The sequence below is a fragment of the Zootoca vivipara genome, chromosome 5, assembly GCF_965207765.1.
Source record: "Zootoca vivipara chromosome 5, rZooViv2.hap1.1, whole genome shotgun sequence".
Lineage (NCBI taxonomy): Eukaryota > Metazoa > Chordata > Lepidosauria > Squamata > Lacertidae > Zootoca > Zootoca vivipara.
In genome coordinates, this window is record NC_142588.1 from 20,820,389 (window position 1) to 20,843,491 (window position 23,103).

Genomic DNA, 23,103 nt, shown 5'->3' on the forward strand with positions numbered 1-23,103 from the left:
GTTAATTGTGCGGATACAATTAACAGGTATGCTTAAAAACAAATGTAAGCAGTAGCTGCACTGGTAACATAAAACTAGATACTGTAACGGGATAAAAGCCACAAGGGTGTTAATTGTGTGAATAAATTGATTGTGCCCAAGCAGCAGCAGCAGCAGCACTGCAAAGGGTTGGGGGTCCAAATAAAAACTGTCTCCATCGCCATTGGCACCTATGGAGGCTACCTGACTGATGCAAATGGCAGCTTTGAGGGATCAATTGATTTCCATTGAGATCATGGCAAAGAGGGAAGTTCCCCTTTATAGTACAGCTTGCTACCATGCCAATGGTTTCTCCTGGGTCCTAGTGTCTGCCTTTCTTTGGCTGCACAAAGACGGCTTACAGGACTGAGTGGAAGCAGCCAAGAAGGCTTGCTGGTGCCTCCCCACATATGACCTTTGAACTCCCCCTCCACTGGCATTCGGCTGACATGCCACATGATGCAGCTTTGCCCTTAAGTCTGTCATGGCAAAAAAAGTGTAGGGGAACATGCAGGATTCTAATTGGCTACCACTCTGCTACCAGAAAGCGGGTCCATGATTCAGGATTGGTGGCTTGTTTGTTTTTTAAGTTTCTAAGTAACATATGAACAGGACCTTGGTTACCGTCAAAGCTGAAAGAAGCACAAACAACAAACAGAATAAACAGTGGAAATCAGCCAGTTAAAAAAGGCTTTGCAGGCGATACACAAAGCACAGGCATATTGTGGGGTCCTACTAATGTACCATTTCCAAGGCATGACTCCCCATCCTAGTAAACATGGAATGGCCTCCAAGTGGGGCCATCAGGCCAGGACTTTAGGGCAGTCCAACTCAGCACTGGAGGACCTGCAAATGAAGCATGGGCTGGCTGACCACATTTGGAAGAAAGTGATGGGATGCACAAAGCCACCTAAAGGGAAGAGCCTTCCTGCCTCCCCCGTAACACCACTATGTCCAGAAACTTACCCAACCAGTAGAGAGGCTGGTCCTTTAGGGCACCTGGGGCACTACCCCAGCAACCTCAGTCTGCCTCAGGTGGTTCTGCCGGTCAGCAGGGAGAAGGGCATGGACAAAACCAGAATTAGCTGCCTCTGCCTGTCTCTGGCACCACCTACTGTTAACCTCCCTTCCCAAGAGGCATCAGCCAGCATTGCCGCGGGCCCCCATCTCAAGTATCCTCTTCACCTTTTGTGACGTTTCATGGCGTTCTGGAGTTAAGCCGAGCTTTTCCTCCATGGTGACATGGAGTAGGGGCAGGGAATCGCACAGCATAAGTGCATCCACAGGACACTATGTATTGAGGAGGGGAGATGGGAACTCAACCCATGAGCCTTATAACATGCAGCTCTGCCCTTAGATGTCTCCAAAGCTTCAACAGTCCATGGCTATCTGCACATCATACCTTTAAAGCATGTTCAAGGGACATCCCTCCTGAAAAAAGTATTTGGGGCATTGTAGTATTGTAGTAGCATTGTAAGGGCTGTTGGGGTGTGAGGGGTGAACTACACTGTCCGGTATTCTTTGAGGGAAAGAATGTGCTTCAAATGTGCTTTAAAGGTACAGCAGGCATGCGGTCTGTAGGTGGGAGGGTCGGCTGAAGACCAGAGGCGCTATCTTCTTAACAGGATTGAGGGGCCCCCATGTGCAGCACCATGCGACGCCATGTGCATGACACCCTGATGTCGCGTAATGCAAGAAGCCAGGGGACAGAAATTGCCTTGGCCCTTGGAGTTGTCGTCCCTGTGCCAGCACCTCTCCTGCCCCACTTGCCCTCACCAGCAGCCCGGCTGCCTTTCAGCAGCCTTCTGCAAGTGGATGCAAAGCTCTGCCTGCCTGCCTGCCTAACAGCAGCACAAAGAGCCCACAGGGGACCCAGAACTCCCCAGCCTGCCACCCCACAGATGCTCCTCGAAAAGCAAAGCTGGAGGAGCACAGCCCCACCAAGCTGCCATTCCACTTTGCTTACCACTCTTGCCCTCCCTCCCTGTGCTGCCAACTCTCAACCCCGGACTCGCAGAGCCCACAGCAAAAGCATCCTTGCGACGCTGCAAGGAGCCAAGGGCAGAGCCGAATGCCCCTTGAAGATGGGGGTGGGGTCCTCTGCTTGCTCAAAAAAATAATTGGGGTGGTGGTGGAAATTGCCTCAGCCCCCAGGAGTTGGCACACCTGCTGCAGACGTTTTGCTGCCTGAGGCGAAGGGCAAGCTGGTGCCTCCTCCAATCTTTCCATGTGCAAAAGCCATATGGGTTGGAAGCTGACTCTTACTTCAACTTCAGCACAGAAAAATACCTTCCACTGTGCCTGAGAGCAACAAACTGGCTTATGAGGTGCAGAACAGGTTGTGTGGCGGACATAGGTCTCTGTCCTCCAACTAGATCTCCCTGCCACACAACTCCTCCAGCACAGGTTAGCTGAGGCACCTGCCTCATTCTCCCTAATGGCTCTCTCTCTCTCTGTGGCATTTTTTTTTAGTGCACAGTTTTCTAGCTAGGCTGCTCTAAATCAAATTAATAGGAGTCTCCCAAAAGACAGCATTTTCTTTTAGAAAGAAATACACACACACACACACACACACACACACACACAGCCCATGTCAAGATATCTCCCTCTGTCTCAGCATGATAAAGAATTCAAGAGATGTCATTAGAGAACAGCAAACTACTTCACAATTCACTGAATAATTCATGGCAACCCCATAACAAAGGAAAATATTACAGTAAGTGGGAACTTTACAATCTGAAGCACCACATACTCTCATTACGAGAAAAGGCCACATATTAACAGTGGCTGGGGCTGGTTATGGAGTGACAGTCCCCAGGCCCAAGAGCGAAAAATGCAGTTATTTTCTTTTTTTACTCCGGAACTCCAGGGTTTTTGAGTGGAAGACTGTAAGAAATCAGGGAGTTCCGTGGAGAATCAGCCAGCCCTTCCAATTTCCCACAGTGAATGAAGTTGAAATACAGAGGAGACACAGCAACAGAGAATAGTATTCATGTGCTAATTAACAAGCAGATTGTCTCTTACATCGACAGTCTGAAAGGACTTGTTTCGATTTTTGTTTTCATCCATCTATGGCAAGCTTCCTTAACCAAATGCCCTGCAGATGTTTTGGACTACAACAGCTGCCTGGGGCTAATGAGAATTGTAGTGTAAAACACCTGGAGGGCAAGGTTGGAGAAGGCTGGCATAAGGGCAGATCAATTTTGAAGAGCCACCACAAGGAGGCATCACCCCACAATTGTTGCATGAAAGTCTACCTGCACAGCCTGAAAGCAGCAGAAAGCAAGCATTTTACCAAGACGGGAGAGTATTGCATGTATGGAGACTTTTGCAAGTCCCTTTTACTAGATGACTACTGATGAAAAATATCTTTTTTTAAAAAAAACAACTCATTAATGGTCTTAGGCCTCCTCTCTGAAGACCACACACAGTGAATACTGGAAGAATTACAGGTTGCGGTTGCCACAGGCTCTCCCACAAGCCCATTGCTTTGGAGGCCATGTTGTACAAAGCTAAAGACTCCACTATTAATACTACTAACAGCATTTGGGAGTTTGACAGAGCTTTGTCTATCCAACTTTTGGGAATGATGGGTGAACGTGTCTGGTAGTCTATGTTGGATCAGGAGATAGTGTACCACTGCAGCAGCCCCTTCTTCTATGGTTTAAAAACCTGCTACTTTGACCACAGATCCCTTTTCATCTTCTTTTTAAAAATGAATCTGCAGGCTCAGGATAGTACTGACTGAATGTGTAACCGCCTACTTTAACCTTCTAGCCCATCATGCCGAAAGCCACATTTGTTCACCAGCGGCTGAGCACCCCTGGCAATCATAGTTTGAGAAACAAGTGACATGCACAAGGCTGACAACATACAGTACATGACGCATAGAGTATTGTTACGTACATTCAACAAATTACGCAATCTTCTATAGACGGATGCATCTGCCCATTTCCCCTTTTGAAAAAACTATCATTCCTTGCCATTCTTCCAACTTTAGGAGTTTTAAACTGAACCTTTCCTTCGTTGGCCAGTGCAAGCTCTTTGAGGAATATATTTTGCCTTCCAGGGCATGCAAAGGAACAACAAACAGTCTCATATTAATGGGTCAGATTGTGTTACTTGTGAAAACATCTCAAATCCTGGAGAATTGTACAGTATTCAAAAGACTTCTTAACTGGTGCAGAAGACATGGCCTTAGTTCATACAGGAGTCATAAACAGAGCTACTACATGGTAAGCAGCCTCTAAGGTGACTGCTTCTACAGTCCTGCTCAGATTCCCCATTCCAGCCCCCTTCAACACCCTGTTCTCCTCCCTTGCTCCTGAAGGAGGTGGGTGGTAGTGCCAAAAGAAAGATGGAAGGAAGCTTTTCTTAGGTGGCTGTAGCAGTTGTCAGAGCTGCTACGGGAACCCAGAGTGTTCTCATTATGCAGAGGCTCTATTTAGGGTTCCTGTGGGAACCAAGTCAGAAATGAGATGTTATAGTAAGTCAGCTACAATCAGAATATCATTCAGCAGAGCTCCAAGGGATGTGCATTTTGTGACGCTACCCAGCGCATATACAGCAAGTGTAGATGCAGTGGAAAAACCCACATGTGTGGATGTCACACATGGCAATCTATATGCAGAGACGGCACACTGATTCTTATGGAATGTCTTCCATGTGCAAATTTTGCAACATGTGATGCAGAAGAAGCCAGTCTATAGACCTTAATCTTAGACTAAGAGTCTGAGAGATAAGCAAAGCTCCAGTTTCATAAACGCCTGACACTTGCAATGGAAGGCGGATGGCAGCCAAATGTGCTTGCAAACATACATCTAAATTTTTTTCTGGTGTGTGTGTGCTTTAGAAATGGGAATATGCATGGAAGAATCACTGGGATGAAACACCAATAAAAGCAAATCTGCAGCAGCGCAGTGTGGGAACTCTGGCGAGGCAAAATTATAAAACCGATTGCAATCCCCGCTAGAAGAATATGCTCAGGGAGGGAGAGCTACACAAAAAGAGAATAGACTAGGATCCAGAATTATCTACTCCAGATTGCTACTAATAAACTGAATGTAGGAACAAGGTGAATCCTGCAGCCTATTCAAGCTAGACAAGCACAAGTAATGGATTAATATTTGAGCTTCTGTGTGACAGAATATGTGAAAATAGACAAACACTTTACTCTAGTAGCAAAAGCAGTCCTGTATGCTCATACTGCATTATTATGAGAAGAAACAAACCAGATAATCTTGGTTGAGTTGCGTTTTTGCTTTCCCCCGCTTTAGTTTCCATTAAAATAAACTTTAGGTGTTTTATTCATATCGTTGGGAACAACTCCTTTACCGTTATCATCTGTGCATCTCCATTGAAACAAGTGTCGATCACAAGATCATCCAAATAAATTGCTCATTAAAATTTCAAGACTAGCCACACCATCTTATTACATTTCCATCCACTTAACACAATTTAGGGCAGTCACATGCACACTGGCTCATGGGGGCTGTCGCACAAAATAATCCCATCACAAACAAATGGGAATTCCTTGTGCAAAGACTGGGCACGCCCACTGAAATTATGCCACTTTCCCATCTATTCCACCTAGAGACTCTTTGTTAAGCCAACAGCACTTTCATTTTAGTGGTTTGAGTAAATGTAGTAGGCTTCTTAAGAACTAAATTTTCATAGTGTTCAAATTAATGCCAGTTTAGAGCACTAAATATTTGTTATCAGTAAAGAGAAGGCCATAGTACTTGCTGCTAGTTGCCTACCTTGATCTCCTCAGGGCATCTTCATCTGGATCTTGCACTGCAGATGAAAAATTGACTCCATTAGAGAGGAAACAAACAAACAAGACAAGTAGGGGGAGATTACAACCTAAGTAACAAAGGGAGCAGGAATAGGTAATTCAGGTTCTCTAGGGGCCAAATAACACTTTGCATGGGAGACCTGTGATTCGCTGTTCTAATGCTGGCAGGTGTGAATTTCTATTCAGTGCTCTGAATTAAAATAGGGGGGGGGGACTACTTCGAATTTCTCTTCCTTTCTGAAACCTGGTTAAAGTGTTAGTTTATTCTTCCTGCTTTTCAAAAAAATCTGTCTTCAACTAGAACACCATTTAGGATTTTCTATTTATGTGTGACTTCAATTCACACTGTTTGCTTTTGGAACAGATGCAAAACTGATAGCCCTGCTGGGTGATTTGCACCCAGATACCAACAGGGTATAAACTTTTCTGCTGACCTTGTTCCTATCTAAGGCTACTGCCTGGCATCATACAGTTCTCACGGACAATTGGAACATCAGGTCACTGCGTCAGGGCTTCCTTACCAGTGATTTTATTTTCATCTGTCCAATCAGACACAGAGGGTAACCACTGGAGAGGCTTGCTAGGCAACATGGCAATTGGCATGGGACACTCCTTAGGCTCTAGAGATCTTTAACTCAAAGCTGGCTGAGAGATTATCTGGACCTTTGGAGTTGGTTTTCATCAATATATTGATGACATCCAGCTCAATACCTGGGATGCTAAGGTAAGTTAACTTAAACAAGGTCATGGAAATAAGATTTCCAGTCCTATTCTCTGGGCTGCAGCCACCTGCACTATTGAAACCTTTCTCCAGAGGGCCAGGGGGATGTTTGTTGACCAACTGGGCAGACCTCCACCCAATTTTGGACAATCTTCCCTTCCTCAGCAGATTGCCAATGTGAATTATTTGTGCCCTGGGGGAATTAAACATGCTGACAATCAATCGGATGGTTGTTATGCCATCAACACAGGCTCATGGTCTTGGTATTATCCTGGACACTTTCTGATACCGTATGTAGGTTGCTATGCTTCTGCAACAGCATTATGACAGTTATGTCTTCTGCACAGACTGTGTCCCCTCTTGGTAAAGACCCTGCCATGTTGATACACACTTAAGTACTGCCTAGGCTTGGCTACCGTGAAACATTTTATGTGGGACTGCCCTTGAAGATTACTTTAGCATGGCGTAACACAGGCATAGGCAACCTTGGCTCTCCAGGTGTTTTGGAACTACAACTCCCATGATCCCTAGCTAACAGGGCCAGTGGTCAGGGATCATGGGAGTTGTAGTTCCAAAACATCTGGAAAGCCAAGGTTGCCTATGGCTGGTGTAACATGCTATAGTCCAACTCTTATGAAATGCCAGGAGATAGGAACAGGCTCAGCCTTTGTTTTATTTTCCAGCCACACTGGCTGCGGTTCTGCTTCCATGCCCAGTTCAAGGCACATAAGAAGTTGTATATGGCATGGAATCGACATACCTTAGTGATGGTATCTCTCTGTATCCATCCTCCTGCAATCCTTCAGTGCCATCTCAGGCCCTCCTTCAGTTGCCATCCATTCATGAAATCAGGCCTGGCACCTGAACATGGCACCCTCAGGCAAATGTCAAGGACCCAAGCACATTGGAAAGCCCACCCTGGCTGACACTAGCACCTCTTTAGTCCCCCCCCCCGCACCCTTAAAAATGTTTTTAGGAACCAGGGTTGAGAGGAGTGTTGGGCTAGGTAACTGTTGCCGCCACCGCCATCTTACTTCCCCCCATGATGCCTCTGGCACAACATTGTGATGCTGCAATGTGATGCCAGTGGCATTGAGAAGGAATGAAAATGGCTTCCCCGCTCAAGCACAGATCTCCTCCTCTCATATTACCTTATGACCACTGGCCGTTGGTATACAGAGGGAAAACAAAGAATTCCATCAAAGACGTGAACTGGGGCTTCCCAGCCTGACTTACTGTACTCAGTTCCTGTCATCTGAGCCAGGATGCGGAAGGACCTGGACTGCAAGTGGGAAGAACGGCGACTCCAATCATCAAGCTCATCTTCAGGCTTGTTCTGAGTTTTAAGCACAGCCTGATACACTGGAGAGGCACTGTCTACATGAGGATCTTTAACAGGGAGGCTACTGCAATGCAGAAAGAGGTGCACTGTAAAATGGCCAATGCTGATTTTGTCCTCCCCTCCCCAACACCCTTCCTGCTGCTTGTCTTCTTCAGATCCCCGGTTTCCACTTAACCACAGTACACTGAGATGATGCACTTGTGATAAATGTAAATGTTGGACAGCAAATGTAAGGAGACGAATAATTCTGACTTGCATTTGTTGCCCAAAGGGTGGTTGTGATTCTGGTGGTGGTGGGATGGAGCCAGACTAAGTCCCATTGAAATCAGTGGTACTGAGATTAGTCATGATAAACTTTTTCATTTTGGTTACAATGGGAGCTAAGCGCAGCCAACAGTTGTCTGTATCCAACCCATAATCATCCCTCTATATATAAAAAAACAAATAAATCTACCAACAGACTAAAATATTTCAACTCATTTATCCAAATGGCCTGCAATTGTCCAAAATACTCCGATAATCAGTTCAGATAAACCCTTTACGAAGAACTACAGGGAGCGGTTTTTCTTCTTCTTACACCATGATGGATTTTCAGAGTAACAGATCTATTTACATTCTCTAGGTTCCACTTTCCTCCATTATCATTTTACTGTAAAACTGTTATTATATCCTATATGTAGGCATCTTGAAATCATACATTGCTTGGCCTTTATCCCACTATTTTATCCACATCTGTGTGAACATTTTTTTTTAAAGCCTATAAGATAAATAATGCTCAAACTTTTATCCTGGTATATCTGCCTTCAACGACACCATAGCACCATGTTTTGAATATTATTGAAAGATGGCAACTGGTGTGTGCCATTTGAGGAATATTTGCTCATATTATAAGGATATCAATGCTGATCAGAGGCAGCTCACGTAACAAAATTATGTGCATATGCAATCAAGGAATTAAATTGACTCCCCTTATCACTAGTAGCATTGTGTTGGGCATATAATGGGTCATCAAGGAACATTTTTTATTTTTATTTTTTCCTTTCAGATGGATAGCTTCAATTAACAGAGGTGGACACACTTAAATTTATATCATAAAAAATAGTCATACATTTAAAAATAACCCTGCAGGCATCACAATGAAAAATGTCACCAATGCAAACCTCTTGGGATGGGAATCCATTTGATCCCAGGCTCCTGCTTACAATCTATGTACGTAGTAGACTATGTGCTAAAGCCTTGCTGAATCACACCAAAGTTCATCTGGCCTACCATTTTTATTCTCAACAACAGCCAGACAGATGCCCCTGGAAGCTCACAAGCAGATCATGAATACAGTGGTTTTCCCCATGGCATTTGTTCCCAGTTATCTAACAATTATGCAGCACACCGGCTCTGAACACTGAAGACTTGATTTAGCTTGCATGGCCAATAGACCTCTGCTCCATTAATTTATCTAATCCCCTTTTCGAAGCTGCCAAACTCCAACAGCCATAACCTTGTGTTAGTGAATACTCTTCTTCTGTGTTTTATGACGAAATACTTTCCTTTGTTGCTACTGACCCCAATGTTCAAAGACAGAACGAAACCCAAGAAAGGTTTTCAGAATTTGGCTCCTCGGGTGAATTGTGTCATTGAACTTTTACGATTTGTATTAAACTGGACAGCTAATAACTGAAATCACGACACACCACAATGACAGAAACCCAAGGAGCTGTAATATGTATCTTGTTATCAGCTTCATTCAAAGTATATCTGAAAACTGTTTAGGATATTTGCAATGTAATCCAATGCATGCCAACTCAGATGTGAGCCTGTTACTAAGTTCACCATGACTTATTCTCAAGTAAGTGTGTACAGGAGTGTAGCCTAAAATGTGATTCACTTCCTTGGCATTTCAGTGGTCATTTATTCATCTATATTTCTGCAGTGATGATCTCTTTAAACAGGGGCAGAAACAGAATGATAAAACTGATAGAAAGAGAATTCATTGGAATATGCATGAAAAAAGAAAAGGCAAAACTATCTTGCCACTAACTCTTGGTTCTTGATGTATTATGAATTAAACAGAAGGTTAGGGGAAGAAAACCCCAAACTCATCATCATGAACAATATAGATGCAACCATCTTCCTCCTCCGCACCAAAGTTATAAGTAACTCCTGTATACAGGCAGGACTTTCTAGAACCTCATGTAGACCACTTTTGAGTTTTGATGGAAGATAGGATTGATGTAAACGTCATAAAATGCATTTCAAAAATCTGTGCCGAGTATTAAATCCATGAGACACCTGCAAAGAACTGGCTTACTCCATTAAAAAAAACATGTAGCTGATATGAAGTTGATGGAATTGTTTGATATTGTTCTAATATGGGCCAATGGCTGAAATAAAATTACCTACCTACCTACCCTAGCTGATACCTATTCTAGTGAATTTGAGAATAGTCAACATAATTTCACATCTGACATGCACAGAGCTTTGCCCAAGCAAGCCTGTCTGTGGACTTAGAAGGGTGAAACTGAAATGCATTCACATATAAAGCACAGTATAACGTCTACTGGGAGAAACTAATGTTCTGCAAGTGAAAAATTAGGAAGCTTAAAAAGTGAAAAGGAGCAACGACAAGAGCTGTGCAGCACCGAACGATGCACATTCAGAGAGCTCTTAGTTTAAAAACAAAAACAAAACCCCCAAAACACATAGAAACATTGTGACCAGAGCCCAGCTCTAGTATGGAACTGTATACTAAAAGTATATAAGGAAAAAAAATTAATTGTGAAACTTTATGTATATTACATTAGTAAAAACGTGTCCCCCAATTTTATGAATTTACGCATGCTGCCTTGGGAGGGCTTTTTGCCCAGAAAGGCAGTGTAAAAATATTTTGGATAAAAATAATAAAATAAAAAATATGAAAACCGTGTGTCCAAAACATAGGACACAACATGTGTGTATGGAGTGTGTGCTTTTAAAGAGTGGCTTGGTGTTTGAGGTAACAGGGAAAATATTATAATAGGCATATACATTCTGATAAAGAAATAGTCAATTATATCCCCTTTTGACACCTTTCAGAGTCTTGATGCAGATTTCACTGGAGCAAAATCTATTTCTCAAACTCAGAATCTGTCTTTCTGCCTTTTCAGTCTGTGGGATTACTTTTTTGCTTATTTTCTGGGTGGTGGGGGAGTCAGTAACTATACAGTTCTTAATTTATGTATTAGGGTCTTTCCCACAGAAAACCAGTAGACATGTGTTGTAGAATCCACATGTGGAACAGTTTTCTAAGGACTGTACCACTTCAGACTGAAATTAGCATGGTAAAGGTCAGACTAGCTGAAATCTCTGTCCTTTTCGTTTTGTTTTTACCAGGAACATTGTAACATGTAATCCCCATGTGCAGCCTAAAGTAGTACCAGAAAGACCTGCACCACAAACTTCTACTGCATGTGTAAATCACTCTAAAGCCAAAATCCTTACAATTCATAGGTAAACCCCTTTAATGAGATTTAACCACAATGCAGGTGTGTCTACCATTTTCATATGTTTGGTTTTATTATACCGTGACCTATCTGGAATTTTCTGGAGGACATGGTGGCTGTATTTAGCGGTTTGGTGTTACAATAACAAGCCTAGCATGTGCCTGGGCTCACACGCTTCCCCTTCTCCAGCACATCCATTCAGCGCTCAGAAACTTCACCTTCCATTTTAGATTAACCATAATTTAGTGTGTTCTCAAAACCCTAAACTGTGGTCAATCTTAACTATGGTTAGAGGAACAAGTCAGCTTCACAAACCATAGTTTGAAGTTGACTTCTTTCCATTAACTGTGGTTAGGGTCCAGTGGGTTTGGATGGCATGGCAAGCTGCAGTTAGTAAAACAAATGGAAGCCAAAGATTTTGAATTCCTCCTCATAACCATGTGAAAGGAGGTGCGAGGAGGATAAGCTCGTTGTTGCAACCCTAAACAATGGCTCCTTCTTGAGCAACATTCTACTGTAAGAAAAGAAATGCTAAATTGACTGTTTAATTTTGTGTGATCAGCTGTTTCAAAGATCCCACAGAACTGCCATCAGCAAAATACTGGCTCAGTTCAGACCCTACCTGATTTCTCACAGGAGACACCAGACTCCCATATCTCCATGAACATTGCAAGGGGTAGCCTAGGGGGTTAGAGCTCCCAGCATTTTATGCTGGGCCCTAGATCCCCTGTCCCCTTCTTCCCTTTAAAAAACCCCACACTTTGTAAACTCTGCTAACAGGGCAGCTGGGTAAGACTCTAGCCACACACCACTTTAATATGCCCAGGGGCTCCTATACATATAAACCAGCATATGCAGATTTCATGCAAATTTGTTTGAATTCCTAGCAATACCCCTGCTCACCTTCCCCATACAGATTGTGTCCCATATGATGTGAGTGCTAAATGGGAGCACCAAACTGTGCAGATGCCTGTTCACATAAGGCTTTCCCCAACAAAAGAGTAGAAGTTCAAATAGGGCATCAGCATGATTGGGAGTTCATGTGGTGCACCCCCTACCACTGAAAGGCAGTTGTGGACTTGGAAAATATCAGAACTAGGCCAGTAAAATTCTCCGCTGTGAAATTATTTTTTAACATTCTTGAGTCTGCCTTGTATATCTTAATCGATACATACTAAATGTCTTTGAAATCTATAAAATTGGAAAGAAGTGGACCATAGTTAAGAGGAAGATAAATTTCTACTCTGCACTTCTTTGGTTCTATAGAGTTGGAAATATAAATCTACTTACGCCAGTGGAGATTCACTGTGAGTCATAGGATCAAAACCCAACAAAGAGTATTGAGTGTTTGGGGTCCATCATAATGGAGAGTTGGGATGTACACAACAGAGCAACATTAGTATGAGAAATTAACGAAAACCCACAAGGAATGTATAAAGGGGGGAAAGAAAGAGAAGAAACCATTATCAATACAAGGAGTGCAAAGGAGTAAATTAACACATCAGCAGTTGGAAGAAGCTTGCTAAAGTTGTTAAACCTAGGGTAGCAACGTTGCTGTTCTGTAGCTTTCAAAGCATTCAAAATTTTGCAATCTGCACACATATGCATCATAAGAAGTCCATACACATATAACTTCAGTCAGGATACTGGAGTTGCACAGCTGAGACTGAACTCCTAATCAACACAGGCAAATATCAAACGTCTTGAAAAAGCACCCATGATTTCATTTGTTAAAAATGTACTGAGAGAGAGAGACAGTAATATTGACACAGCACTCCTGATCTGACCTTTTTCTTTCTTTCTTCTTCTTCTTTTTAACACCCATCACCCAATATTTGGGAGATGTTCTGAAGTGCAGCAAGAGGAGGTGGAAGGAGGAAGCTGAACTCTTCCCCCCTTGCTTTCCCACCCTAGTCATTTTTTAAAGCCATCGTTATTCCACTTTTTGAAGAAAAGTTTTCTTCTAGTCTCAGAACACCATCACACTGCTTTAAAGGGATTTCGGGACAGACCTGCACATAGCTCTGCCCTCGTAATTGGTTGTTGTTTTGGGTGTATCTCATAAAATATCAGATTTCTTTATCTTTCAAAATGAAAGAACAAAAAAGGTAAACTCTATAGCCTTGGGGAAAGGGGGGGTATGCAAATACGATGGACAAATAAAACAGAAATTCTAGATTTATCATGTCAAACCAACGCTTCCTTAGTTTCCCAAATCCTGTTCTCTCCAGCACTTTATTCCACATCACGGCACTTAACAGAATGCTCAAAATGAAAGAGAGGGCAGTGTAGCATGCAGGGAGGAACCGGGGCACACAAAGGAAGTTCTCTTACCCAGCAAGTTCACCACCTTGCGCCTGGGCCTGGCCTGCAATGGCATCCATGATAGCATCTTGAGAATACATGCTTATTGGGGTGTTATACTGGGCGTGAATGATGGTGGCCTTGCCACCAGGCCCTTTCACCTCAATGGGTTTGTGCGTAGACAGAGCAGAATCCTTCAGGACGTTGGGGTTGAAGCGCTCCACGTACTCTGTGCTGGGATGGGGGAAGAGTGAGGTTACAGAAAGTGAGGGAAGAAAGAAGAAAAGGGGCAAGGAAACGATGGTGGAAAGGGAGGGAAGGAGGTGCGTGCACAGAGGAGCATTCAAGGACATCATGCAAAAGTAGAGAAAGCTTTTGATCGGACAGAACGGGCATGAAATACCATGGCAAAAAAGGGCAGGGCTTGCAGCCATTCCAGAGAATGGATGACCTGTCGATAGCTTCTGCTTTTGTGGAAGAAATGCTACAATATCCCATCATTAAAAGCACGATGTTTTAATTCTGAGAAAGTGTCTTCTTCCCTCAGATAGGGCACCCACTGGCCCTGTGACAGCTGCTGGAAAAAGCCTCTGTACAGTGATACAAGTGTAGGGAATATTTGGCTCTCCAGATGTGGCTGAGTTGCAACTCCCATGATCCCTGCCCATTGGCCATGCTTGCTGGGGATGTCCCTTGTACAGTGGCCATATAAAAGTCAGTGGTTTATAAACATGCCTCTCTCTCTCTCTCTCTCTCCCTCCCCCCCCCTCTCTCTCACCTTCATCCTTCATTCTGGCAAGCCAGGGGGATTATCACAGGCCAAGGACACATTTCAGCCTGACAAAAGCACTCAAGGCGGCTGGAATGTGTCTTTGAAATGGACACATTCTATGATGTAGCCTGGGGGAGAGGCCCAAAGGTCAGCCAGAGGGGCAGGGAGAGCCGTCCTTGGGCTTGAGGTTACTCACTCCTACTCTAGGGGCATCAGATATCAGATTTCCTTTCTGATGCATATGACCATATGCATTTTTTTCAAGAATCTTCTAGAAAACCCACACCACTGTTTCTGGGGCATGAATGTCCAAAAAACATTTTTTTCCTGTCCTCCAAAAAGGAAATGTGAGTTAGGGACAGAAAACCTCCCAATTTGTTATTGTTCCTGAAGCCCAGTCCTATTGATGTTGACTTAGAAATAGAATCAACATGAGTTTGCTTCCTGGTAAATGTATATAGGATTACAGCCTTAGAAGGCTGTTGATGCGACTCTTGCTAGGTCATGGTATCAGAAGGGCCCCCCACCCATTTTTCTTCCTTTTTCAAATGATATTTTATAAGACACCTTTGTTGAAAGTCTGCCATGCAGAAATAATTCATACAAAACCAGTTGTAGTACGCAGCTGCTGGATTGCAAGAAGGGAAAGACTATCTTTTTAAAAGCTCTGAAGCAGAACAATACTCGACTCATGTAGATGCTCCTGTCCTGGCAGCAGTTTGACAGGAGAAATGGCGCCTGACCTGTGGGATGTTTATCTTCCTCAGAGCCTTTGGGGAGTGTATTTTTATGAACTAGGGAGGGACAGTTATAAAACATAGATACCAGGATTCAAACAACGCAGTACATGCACAGACACTTCGAGGGAACAGAAACCTGCCACGACATGAACACATTCACTAACATGCGTCACAAACAAAAATGTACACTCAACTTCAAATGGTTTGAACCTCTTAGCAAAGTATTTCATGGCAAGAAGCCTCCACACACTGGTTTCAACAGCCACCACAGGCATCCGTAGCTAGTAAGCCTTCCAGCCTAGCCATGCCATGCTCCCAGAAAAGAAAACGCCACTGCCATCCACTCACTCCTACTCTATACCGTACTAGTTATCAGGCTTTGTGGCCAGTACATGAAGATCCTCTGGGAGCCGCAACAGGAACAGAGAGGTCTTGTGGCAAACCTTTTGAGTGGATGCAAAATAAAGCCATTCCAGACAAAGTAATGCATTTGCAGTGGCACCATAATAATACGTAAGGAGGAGGAATATTCCTAGAACAGAACTACCAGTAGAACACACTACTGTATTGCCATTTTTATGCCTGCCACACCACTGAGCTCTCGTAAAGTGCATTCCACTTGCAAGCACACACACACACAGCAGGAATAAACAGGTTCATGCTACCCCAGGAAGTGGGGACATAGTCAAACATGTAACACTGGCACACTGTTTAATACTAACTTGGCAACAGTGTTCGCTATGACCTGGGAGGGAAGAAAAAGACAAAAGGAGGGGAAATCAGACCAACAGATTTAAAATAAAATAAAAAGAGCATGAGGCTAGTAAGTATTAACCAGGCTTTATAAGGCTTTTGCAAATTCCTCTACAAATAGGAACAGAAAGCAGCTGTTATGTCCCAAACCTCCCAATGTGATTAACAGAGGGAAAATGTAAGGATTACAGTTTATCCACCAGGATTTATGGAGGTACTGTGACATTTTGCCTGAACATGAACACCAAGTTTTTATTACTGTAACATTGCTTGGCATACTGCTGGCACTCATGCAAGGGCAAGAAAGCAAACTTTTGAAAGTCGCTTTGGAAAGTGACTATTAGATAACAACAGCAACCCATGTGAACTACGTAGATGCATCAAAGAGAGAATGCCTCTCACCCCCACAGTGCTGAGCACTCTGGGATCAAGCACCATTCTTTCTCAACCTTTTCCACTGCTAGTGTATTGACATCTTGCTTGACCAAGAACATCCAAAGCAAACACCAAAAAGAGGCACACAAACCCTCCTTCCCAGGGTTCTGTCACACCACACCATGGAAATCATGGCAAAGCTCTGAAGCGAGAGGCCAATTCAGTTCTCAGTGACTGTCACTGAGCTCCACAGGTTAAAGAAAATGGGTTTTGGTCTGGAACACAGTTGAGAGGGGGCAAAACCTGTCCACAGGGATTCCAGAATGCACCTTGCTTTCTTTCTCCTATATAAATGAATGGCTTCTATTGACCTCATAGGACCTATGGGAAAAATTATAGCAGTTCACTTGCAAACTCTGCTGTGGTGAGAAGACACCAGGCACTCCTGGTAACTAGGGAATCAAGGGAAAGTGTTGGATCCAAGAGCTCCTCCTAGCTGTGTATATATATTCTCCTTCAGGGTCAGTGCAACTCCATCTGTATCAAACTCTCCCAAATTGCAAGAATTCCTAACCAACATAACCAATGTCTTGTCTGGATTAAGCTTTAGCTTGTTCAGCCACCCACTTCTGAACACTGACCTATCACTTTTATTGCCACACTGGTATTAGATTATGGCAAGAATTGTGCACCACACACACATTGACGACCCCTCTGCTCAAATCTCCAGATGATATCCCAGTAGTTTCATATAGGTGTTGAAAGTATGGAAAACAAGATGAAACTCTGGGATACTCCACAGGTCAAAGGCTATGAGATGAAACAGCAGTCTCCCAGCATCACTTTCTGGGAGAGCCTCTCCACGAATGAATGGAATCACTGAAGATCTGTGTTCCACAAACCTATCCCCACCAAACAGCTCAGAAGGATAGCATGCCTGATTGTATACTTGCTGGGAGGTCCAGGAGACTCAACAGGACAGCACTCCCTCTGAGCATCTCATAGAATAGGTCCACTAAGGTGACCAAGTCAGCTTCAGTTGCAAAACCAGGCTGGAAGCCAGATTGTAATGGTGCCAAATAATCCAATGAATACCTACAGTTGGAAGCTTGGTGACCAACTCAAGAGATTCTGGTGGCTGATAGGATCAATATGTCACCTGCTATCCACTGATGTAGGCCAACATTGGGTTAGCTCCAGGAATGAATGCAAGTAATATTGTCTTATTAAGGTTTTCTGCAGCTCAGTTCTTAGGACCATTTCACACATTACATAGCAGCAAATGCGTCTTTCCACTTACGCTCAGTAGGGAGCTGCAGCTCTTTGACAAATGTACTTATGAGGCACAGGTGTTTTTGCAATCATGTTTTTGTTCCACTTACTCCTGCCACATTTTAACTGCACACTTAAAGAAAATGCAGGTGCACATATAATAATGATGTAGCCTCAAGTGAAATTTGGGAGGAGAAGCACTTGTGGACTGGCACCGTCCTTCAGCCAGGCCCTTGAGTCGATCTGAAACTTATTCTGCAAGGAACAACATAGAACCTTGACCATCTCATCAACTTTCAAGGATCAAGCACTCTGCTAGATCCCTGTTACTGGTAGACCTTGCATGAATTTGAATTGTAAGCCGCTTTGGGAGCTAATCTTGGCATGGTGTAATGCAGGCATCCCCAAACTGCGGCCCTCCACATGTTTTGGCCTACAACTCCTATGATCCCTAGCTAACAGGACCAGTGGTCAGGGAAGATGGGAATTGTAGTCCAAAACATCTGGAGGGCCGAAGTTTGGGGATGCCTGGTGTAATGGAAGGCTGTCCCTGCTGTGCCGAGAAGTGAACCAGGCTGGAACACTCTTCCTAAATTTATTTTTGTCACATCCCCCCCCCCCCCGTTAAAAGGCCCAGATCTGGTTGAGGAAGAAACTCAGGTTTATGTTTTTAATTTATCAGGGAAGGGAGTCTTCTTAGCAAGCCGTTCAAGTTGCTGTTAGCAAGACTTGATCCACGATTCTTCTGGTAGCTGACAAAGTTAACGAGGGAAGGGATTTTCCTGTGGTTCCGGGGGTCAGGTTGCTGTGATTGTCTTGCACACTTCTCTTTAATGGACAACAGGGGTCTGGTGGCAGACATGAACATTTCTTAAAAGAAAGGCGAAGTTGTATAGTATGAATACATAGATTACTGTTTACTCCACTGCTTGCACGCTGTCCAAGTTTTAATGGGGGAGGGAGAAAAGAAAGGGGAAAACACTGGTTGCCAATACAGGTTTTCACATCAGGATAATTAAAAGTTTCCCACTCCGTCTTGTTTCCTGCCCTTCAGTTTCTCTCACTCAAGAATATTTTCCCACTGGCTTAGTAAACTGTGCTTTAATCCAAATATATCTGCCTGTTACAGAAACTCACTGAGATATATTAGGAACAAGTTGTAGTCAGTAAGCAGATCAGTGATTCTATATCCATTTTAGGAATGTGCAGGACAGCTGGGCATCTGCTTACTGAGAAACATGGTGTAATAGTATCATTTTCTGAAGTGGATGCTGTTGGCTATACTAATCCTCTAAGCTATGCCCATGCACGTAAAACAACATTTTAAAGTATGGCATAAGCCTTTAGTGATATACCCCTTGAATAAGAGGGGAACTAACTCTTCCACGGTATCTGATTGGACTTTCAAAGCACATCAAAGGCAGGACGCAAACTCTTCACATACCAGCAGTCATGAAAATGGACAACTGAAAGACCACATATAATATATCCTAATGAAATTGGTCATGAATCCTGTGAAGCAAAGATGGCTGCCCAGACCTTGAGAGGGCTCCTGTATCTTTAACAGATGCACAGATGAGAGACACTTGTCAGGAACCACCACACCTGGTGAATGTTCCCTTCTATGCAACTCTTAAAGGTGCATGAACTTGAGGTCTTTGCACTGGTTCCCAAACTTCTATGTTTGAAAATGAGACCTCCATGCAAATCCATTTTCTACCCCTGCCCCTCTAGCCAGTTTGGTGCACGCATTCCATTCCATTTGTATATTGTCAGCTTTTGTGACATCCATATAATTTCCACTGAGATTTGCCATGTGACAAGAGGGCCTGAAACACTCTCTTTGTTGGGACCACCACCCCCGTTGGGAGAGGGGAAATAATGGACATCAGTGTAGCAATAGACTGCTCGTGAATTAATTTGCAGTAGTTTAAAATAATAGAAAGTAAGTCAACTTTTACTTATGCAAAAGATGAGTACTGCCAGGTCCAAAACAGGACAAGAATGATTTTGGAGAGCTCATATTGCCACAGAACCTAATATACTGATCACTGACCACTAAACAAGGTTTTCTAATCACATCCCCATTGATCTCATCCAAGGAGGCCTACAAATGGAATGACCATTGAATGCTACACTTTCACAGCTGCACAGACCTGGCACAGAAACACTTGTGTTGAATGGCAGAATGGCAGAGTCAATCTGTGACATGGGTGGAATTTTATAACTATGGAAATAGTGCTCCCTCCTAAAGGCAAGCCTGTATTATGGGATGAATTAAAGGAGGACACATGAAATTTGATAACTTGGGAGTTGTCTTGGAGCATATTCATGCCAGACATGGACTATCACTGTCAACAGGCATCATGGAGATCGTTAAAGAGGAAGCACAATATGGGTCAATCTCTTTCTTTTATTTGTCTCTCTATACACATACTAGCTTAGGGTTCATCCACCCTGATTTTCCTCTGTGCTTTCTTGGCACTCGCCCACTCTTTCCTGGTCTGTGCCTGAGCGCTTGCTCCCTCCAACCGCAAAAACCTGCTCTTTAATGCTTTTGGAAATCCGTGGTAAGGTTGATGGTGAATCCTTTCACACTAAGGAAATAAAACCAGTTCGGGTCAAAGCTTTTTGTTTAACTAAATCAGCAAGAAAATGGACCAGTTTCTGATGCGACATCAATTTCATATCAGAGCAGTTCTAAAGAGGTCACTGTGATTTGATTGCTAATTGTGTGTCACCTAGGATTAAAAGTGCTGTTGAATGGAAATCCAGATATAAAGAGGATTATCTTAGATATTTATAGCTATTAAAGTATTAACGAACTGATGCTCTGTCCAGATGGAAATAATTGATTACTCTTCATTCCCCCCCTCTAAAATGCTGGCGCTTCTTGAATAATTTCTACTGGGTTTTGCTAACTGTTTTCCACAGCCTCCTCACTCTTTTCTGATTTGAAAACACATCTGAATGAGCAAAAGTCTAAGAGTTTTGAGACACAAGACTTGGAAAAGTCAGAGGATCCTACTAATTATTCCTCAAACTCCATTTAACACCATTGGAAGTTGTTCACTCTGATGGATAAGGGGGAGAGCAAATTTAAATTCTTAGTACTTTAGATACTATAGGACCTATAGAACATCTACAGTCATTTTATGTTGTATGACACTAGCACAAGCCAAACAACATTGTAATTCAAAAGTCCAGTGGTTATTTAAAGAACAGTGACTTTGATGATCTATTTTTCAGGAAATCATTTAGAAAAGCTGGCTAGTATTCAGTAGTAGGCATGTCACTCATCACCAGATGTTAAGGACAAAAAAGGAGTGTCTGTAACCATCATACCCTGCTTGTGAGCTTCTCAAAGGCACCTAGCTGGCCACTGTCGGTTTAGGTGGACTCTGCAAGGCGAGTTCTAGATTTAATGATGGATTCAAGACAAATGCACACTCACTGCCCACAATGCTTCCAATGAGCTGTGTATAGAAATTGGCCCGTTCACCAAACTATCTAGAATGCATAATCAGAAAACAAGTTTATTACATTTACATACCCTCTAAGAAGTCCACCTTCTGAAGCCCTTCGTGTGAGACTTAACTTATGCATCTCAGCCATTTCCCTTAGAGTTTCTGCTGAGTAAAGGCCAATGGGGTTGTTATATTGCCTTGCCGGGCTTAGCTGTTGTTTAGGGCTATTGCCATCTGTGATTGCTGAGCTTGTTTTGGAACCTAGGTCACTTTTTGCTGGTGAAAGGTCAGATGCCACAGACTGAGAGGACACTGAAGATCTAATGTTGGTAGTCTTTAAGAAGGAGGAACTATGTGACAGGCTCATCTCTTGTTTGCTGAGGTAGCCTGAATATGCTCCATTGCTTGCTAAAATGCTACTCATGGACCCAGCCGATGTGCTACTTAGAGGATTGATGCTTGCTCGGTTGCCATTGACTTCCAGAACAGTATCCTGTAGAAGCAAACATGCAGGCAAAAGAAAGAAAGAAAGAAAGAAAGAAAGAAAGAAAGAAAGAAAGAAAGAAAGAAAGAAAGAAAGAAAAGCAATCATAGAACACATGCAAAAAGAAAAAAGTCTACACATATCTGCAAGGTTGCCAACCTCTGACTTTAAAAAATAATATTCTCCTTCTGGAAACCAACATGTCAGGGACAGAATCTTACATATCAGGAGTGAAGCCAGGTGGTTTTAGGACAGATTCTGGTGAAATTTGGAGATTTCTGGTTTTTCAGAAGCCAATAGCAATTGCTTGACAGAAACACATAGTATTATGCGTCAAGTATGAGCTGTCTGGTTGGCAACCCTACATATCAGACATTTGCAGCAGAATAGATGTATGCAACCTTCTTAGCCTTGCATTAGTCAAGCGAAAATATTAACCACATCTCTTCCCAAAGCAGCATGTTTCTCATTTCAAGATGCATAAAAATAAAGCTTCTCATCTGATATTAGTTACCATACATGGTTCAACTGCCCATTTGTTCTTACAGAAAGGATATGGGGTTCTTACATAAATTTGGATGTTTGGGCGGCATCTAAATACACCTACAACATACCTATATCAATGTTGTTATGTAGATATGGGAGGGCTAATATTTCTACAATCACGCCACATATGATTAGTCTCAAAATTAAGGGCCACTGCCAACAGAGGCAGAAATTCATGCTAATAAAGGTCGTGCAATGTGGTTAGCAAAATAGGCTGTAAAGAAGATTCTATTAATAGACAATCTCTCTGTACACTTTGCATTTGGAAAAGTGGAACATAGCCATGTACAGCCAAGGAATCTCCACTTCATGTTGACAATTCTACACTTGCCACTCTCAGTATTCTTCATCCACTGCCCCCCGCCCCCGGACTAAAAAGGAAGAAATTAGGCTGCTGTCAGATATCCTTTCCATTATTGATTTCCTGCTAATTTGGTCAAAATGCAGAATAAAGAGAAAAGACTGAGATGTTTGAAAAAGCCAACACAAAGCCAACATTCTCCTGGCAGGACCAAAACTTGAATTCAAAGAAGAAAGTGTATTGATAGACAGGGATCAAACAACTGGCTCCTAGAATCCAAAGCAACTATTCTGTTGCACATCACTCCAATTTCACCACTGATTACTTTTGATCTGGGAACATTCGATGACAACACACAAAACTGTAGCACAATGACTTTTTCAACAGTATGCAAGTGCTCCTTGTTTTCACAAAGCACAGGTGTACAGAAATTGCTCCTTCTTTTCTGTTTTTGCGGTCTCTGCCAATTTTCTGGCAGGAAAGAGAGCTCTTCCCTGTTGCTTCTGCCTTTCCTCTCTCCCCAAAGAAATTTGGGGATGATGCTATGTAATATGTTCCAAACAGGCTTCATGTGTGTGTGTGAAATGATGATTGCCAGCTATAGTTTTGCTTTGGTTTTTTTTTTTGCTACTGGTGCTGGCAATTGTCCCCTCTGGTCCACATTTAAAGGCTTTTCCGCCTACGATGCTTATTACCCAGGAACACAGAAAATGGCTAGAGCATCTCTGAGTACTA

At 43.0% G+C, this 23,103-nt stretch overlaps 1 protein-coding gene across 22 annotated transcripts in view; it reads right to left on the reverse strand.

The window, feature by feature from the left end:
• LDB3 (LIM domain binding 3) overlaps positions 1–23,103 on the reverse strand; it is a 151,135-nt gene that overhangs the window by 44,825 nt on the left and 83,207 nt on the right. For 19 of the 22 annotated variants that reach the window (XM_035137320.3, XM_060274980.2, XM_060274979.2 and 16 more), the window contains 5 exons: positions 15,893–15,915; positions 13,689–13,892; positions 12,645–12,659; positions 7,773–7,942; positions 5,778–5,814 (listed from right to left, as the gene is read on the reverse strand). In XM_035137320.3, the coding sequence (XP_034993211.2) occupies positions 5,778–5,814; positions 7,773–7,942; positions 12,645–12,659; positions 13,689–13,892; positions 15,893–15,915 (449 nt within the window). The remainder of the gene's footprint in view (positions 1–5,777; positions 5,815–7,772; positions 7,943–12,644; positions 12,660–13,688; positions 13,893–15,892; positions 15,916–23,103) is intronic. The other 3 variants (XM_088670176.1, XM_088670169.1, XM_088670180.1) reach the window with 1 other exon arrangement.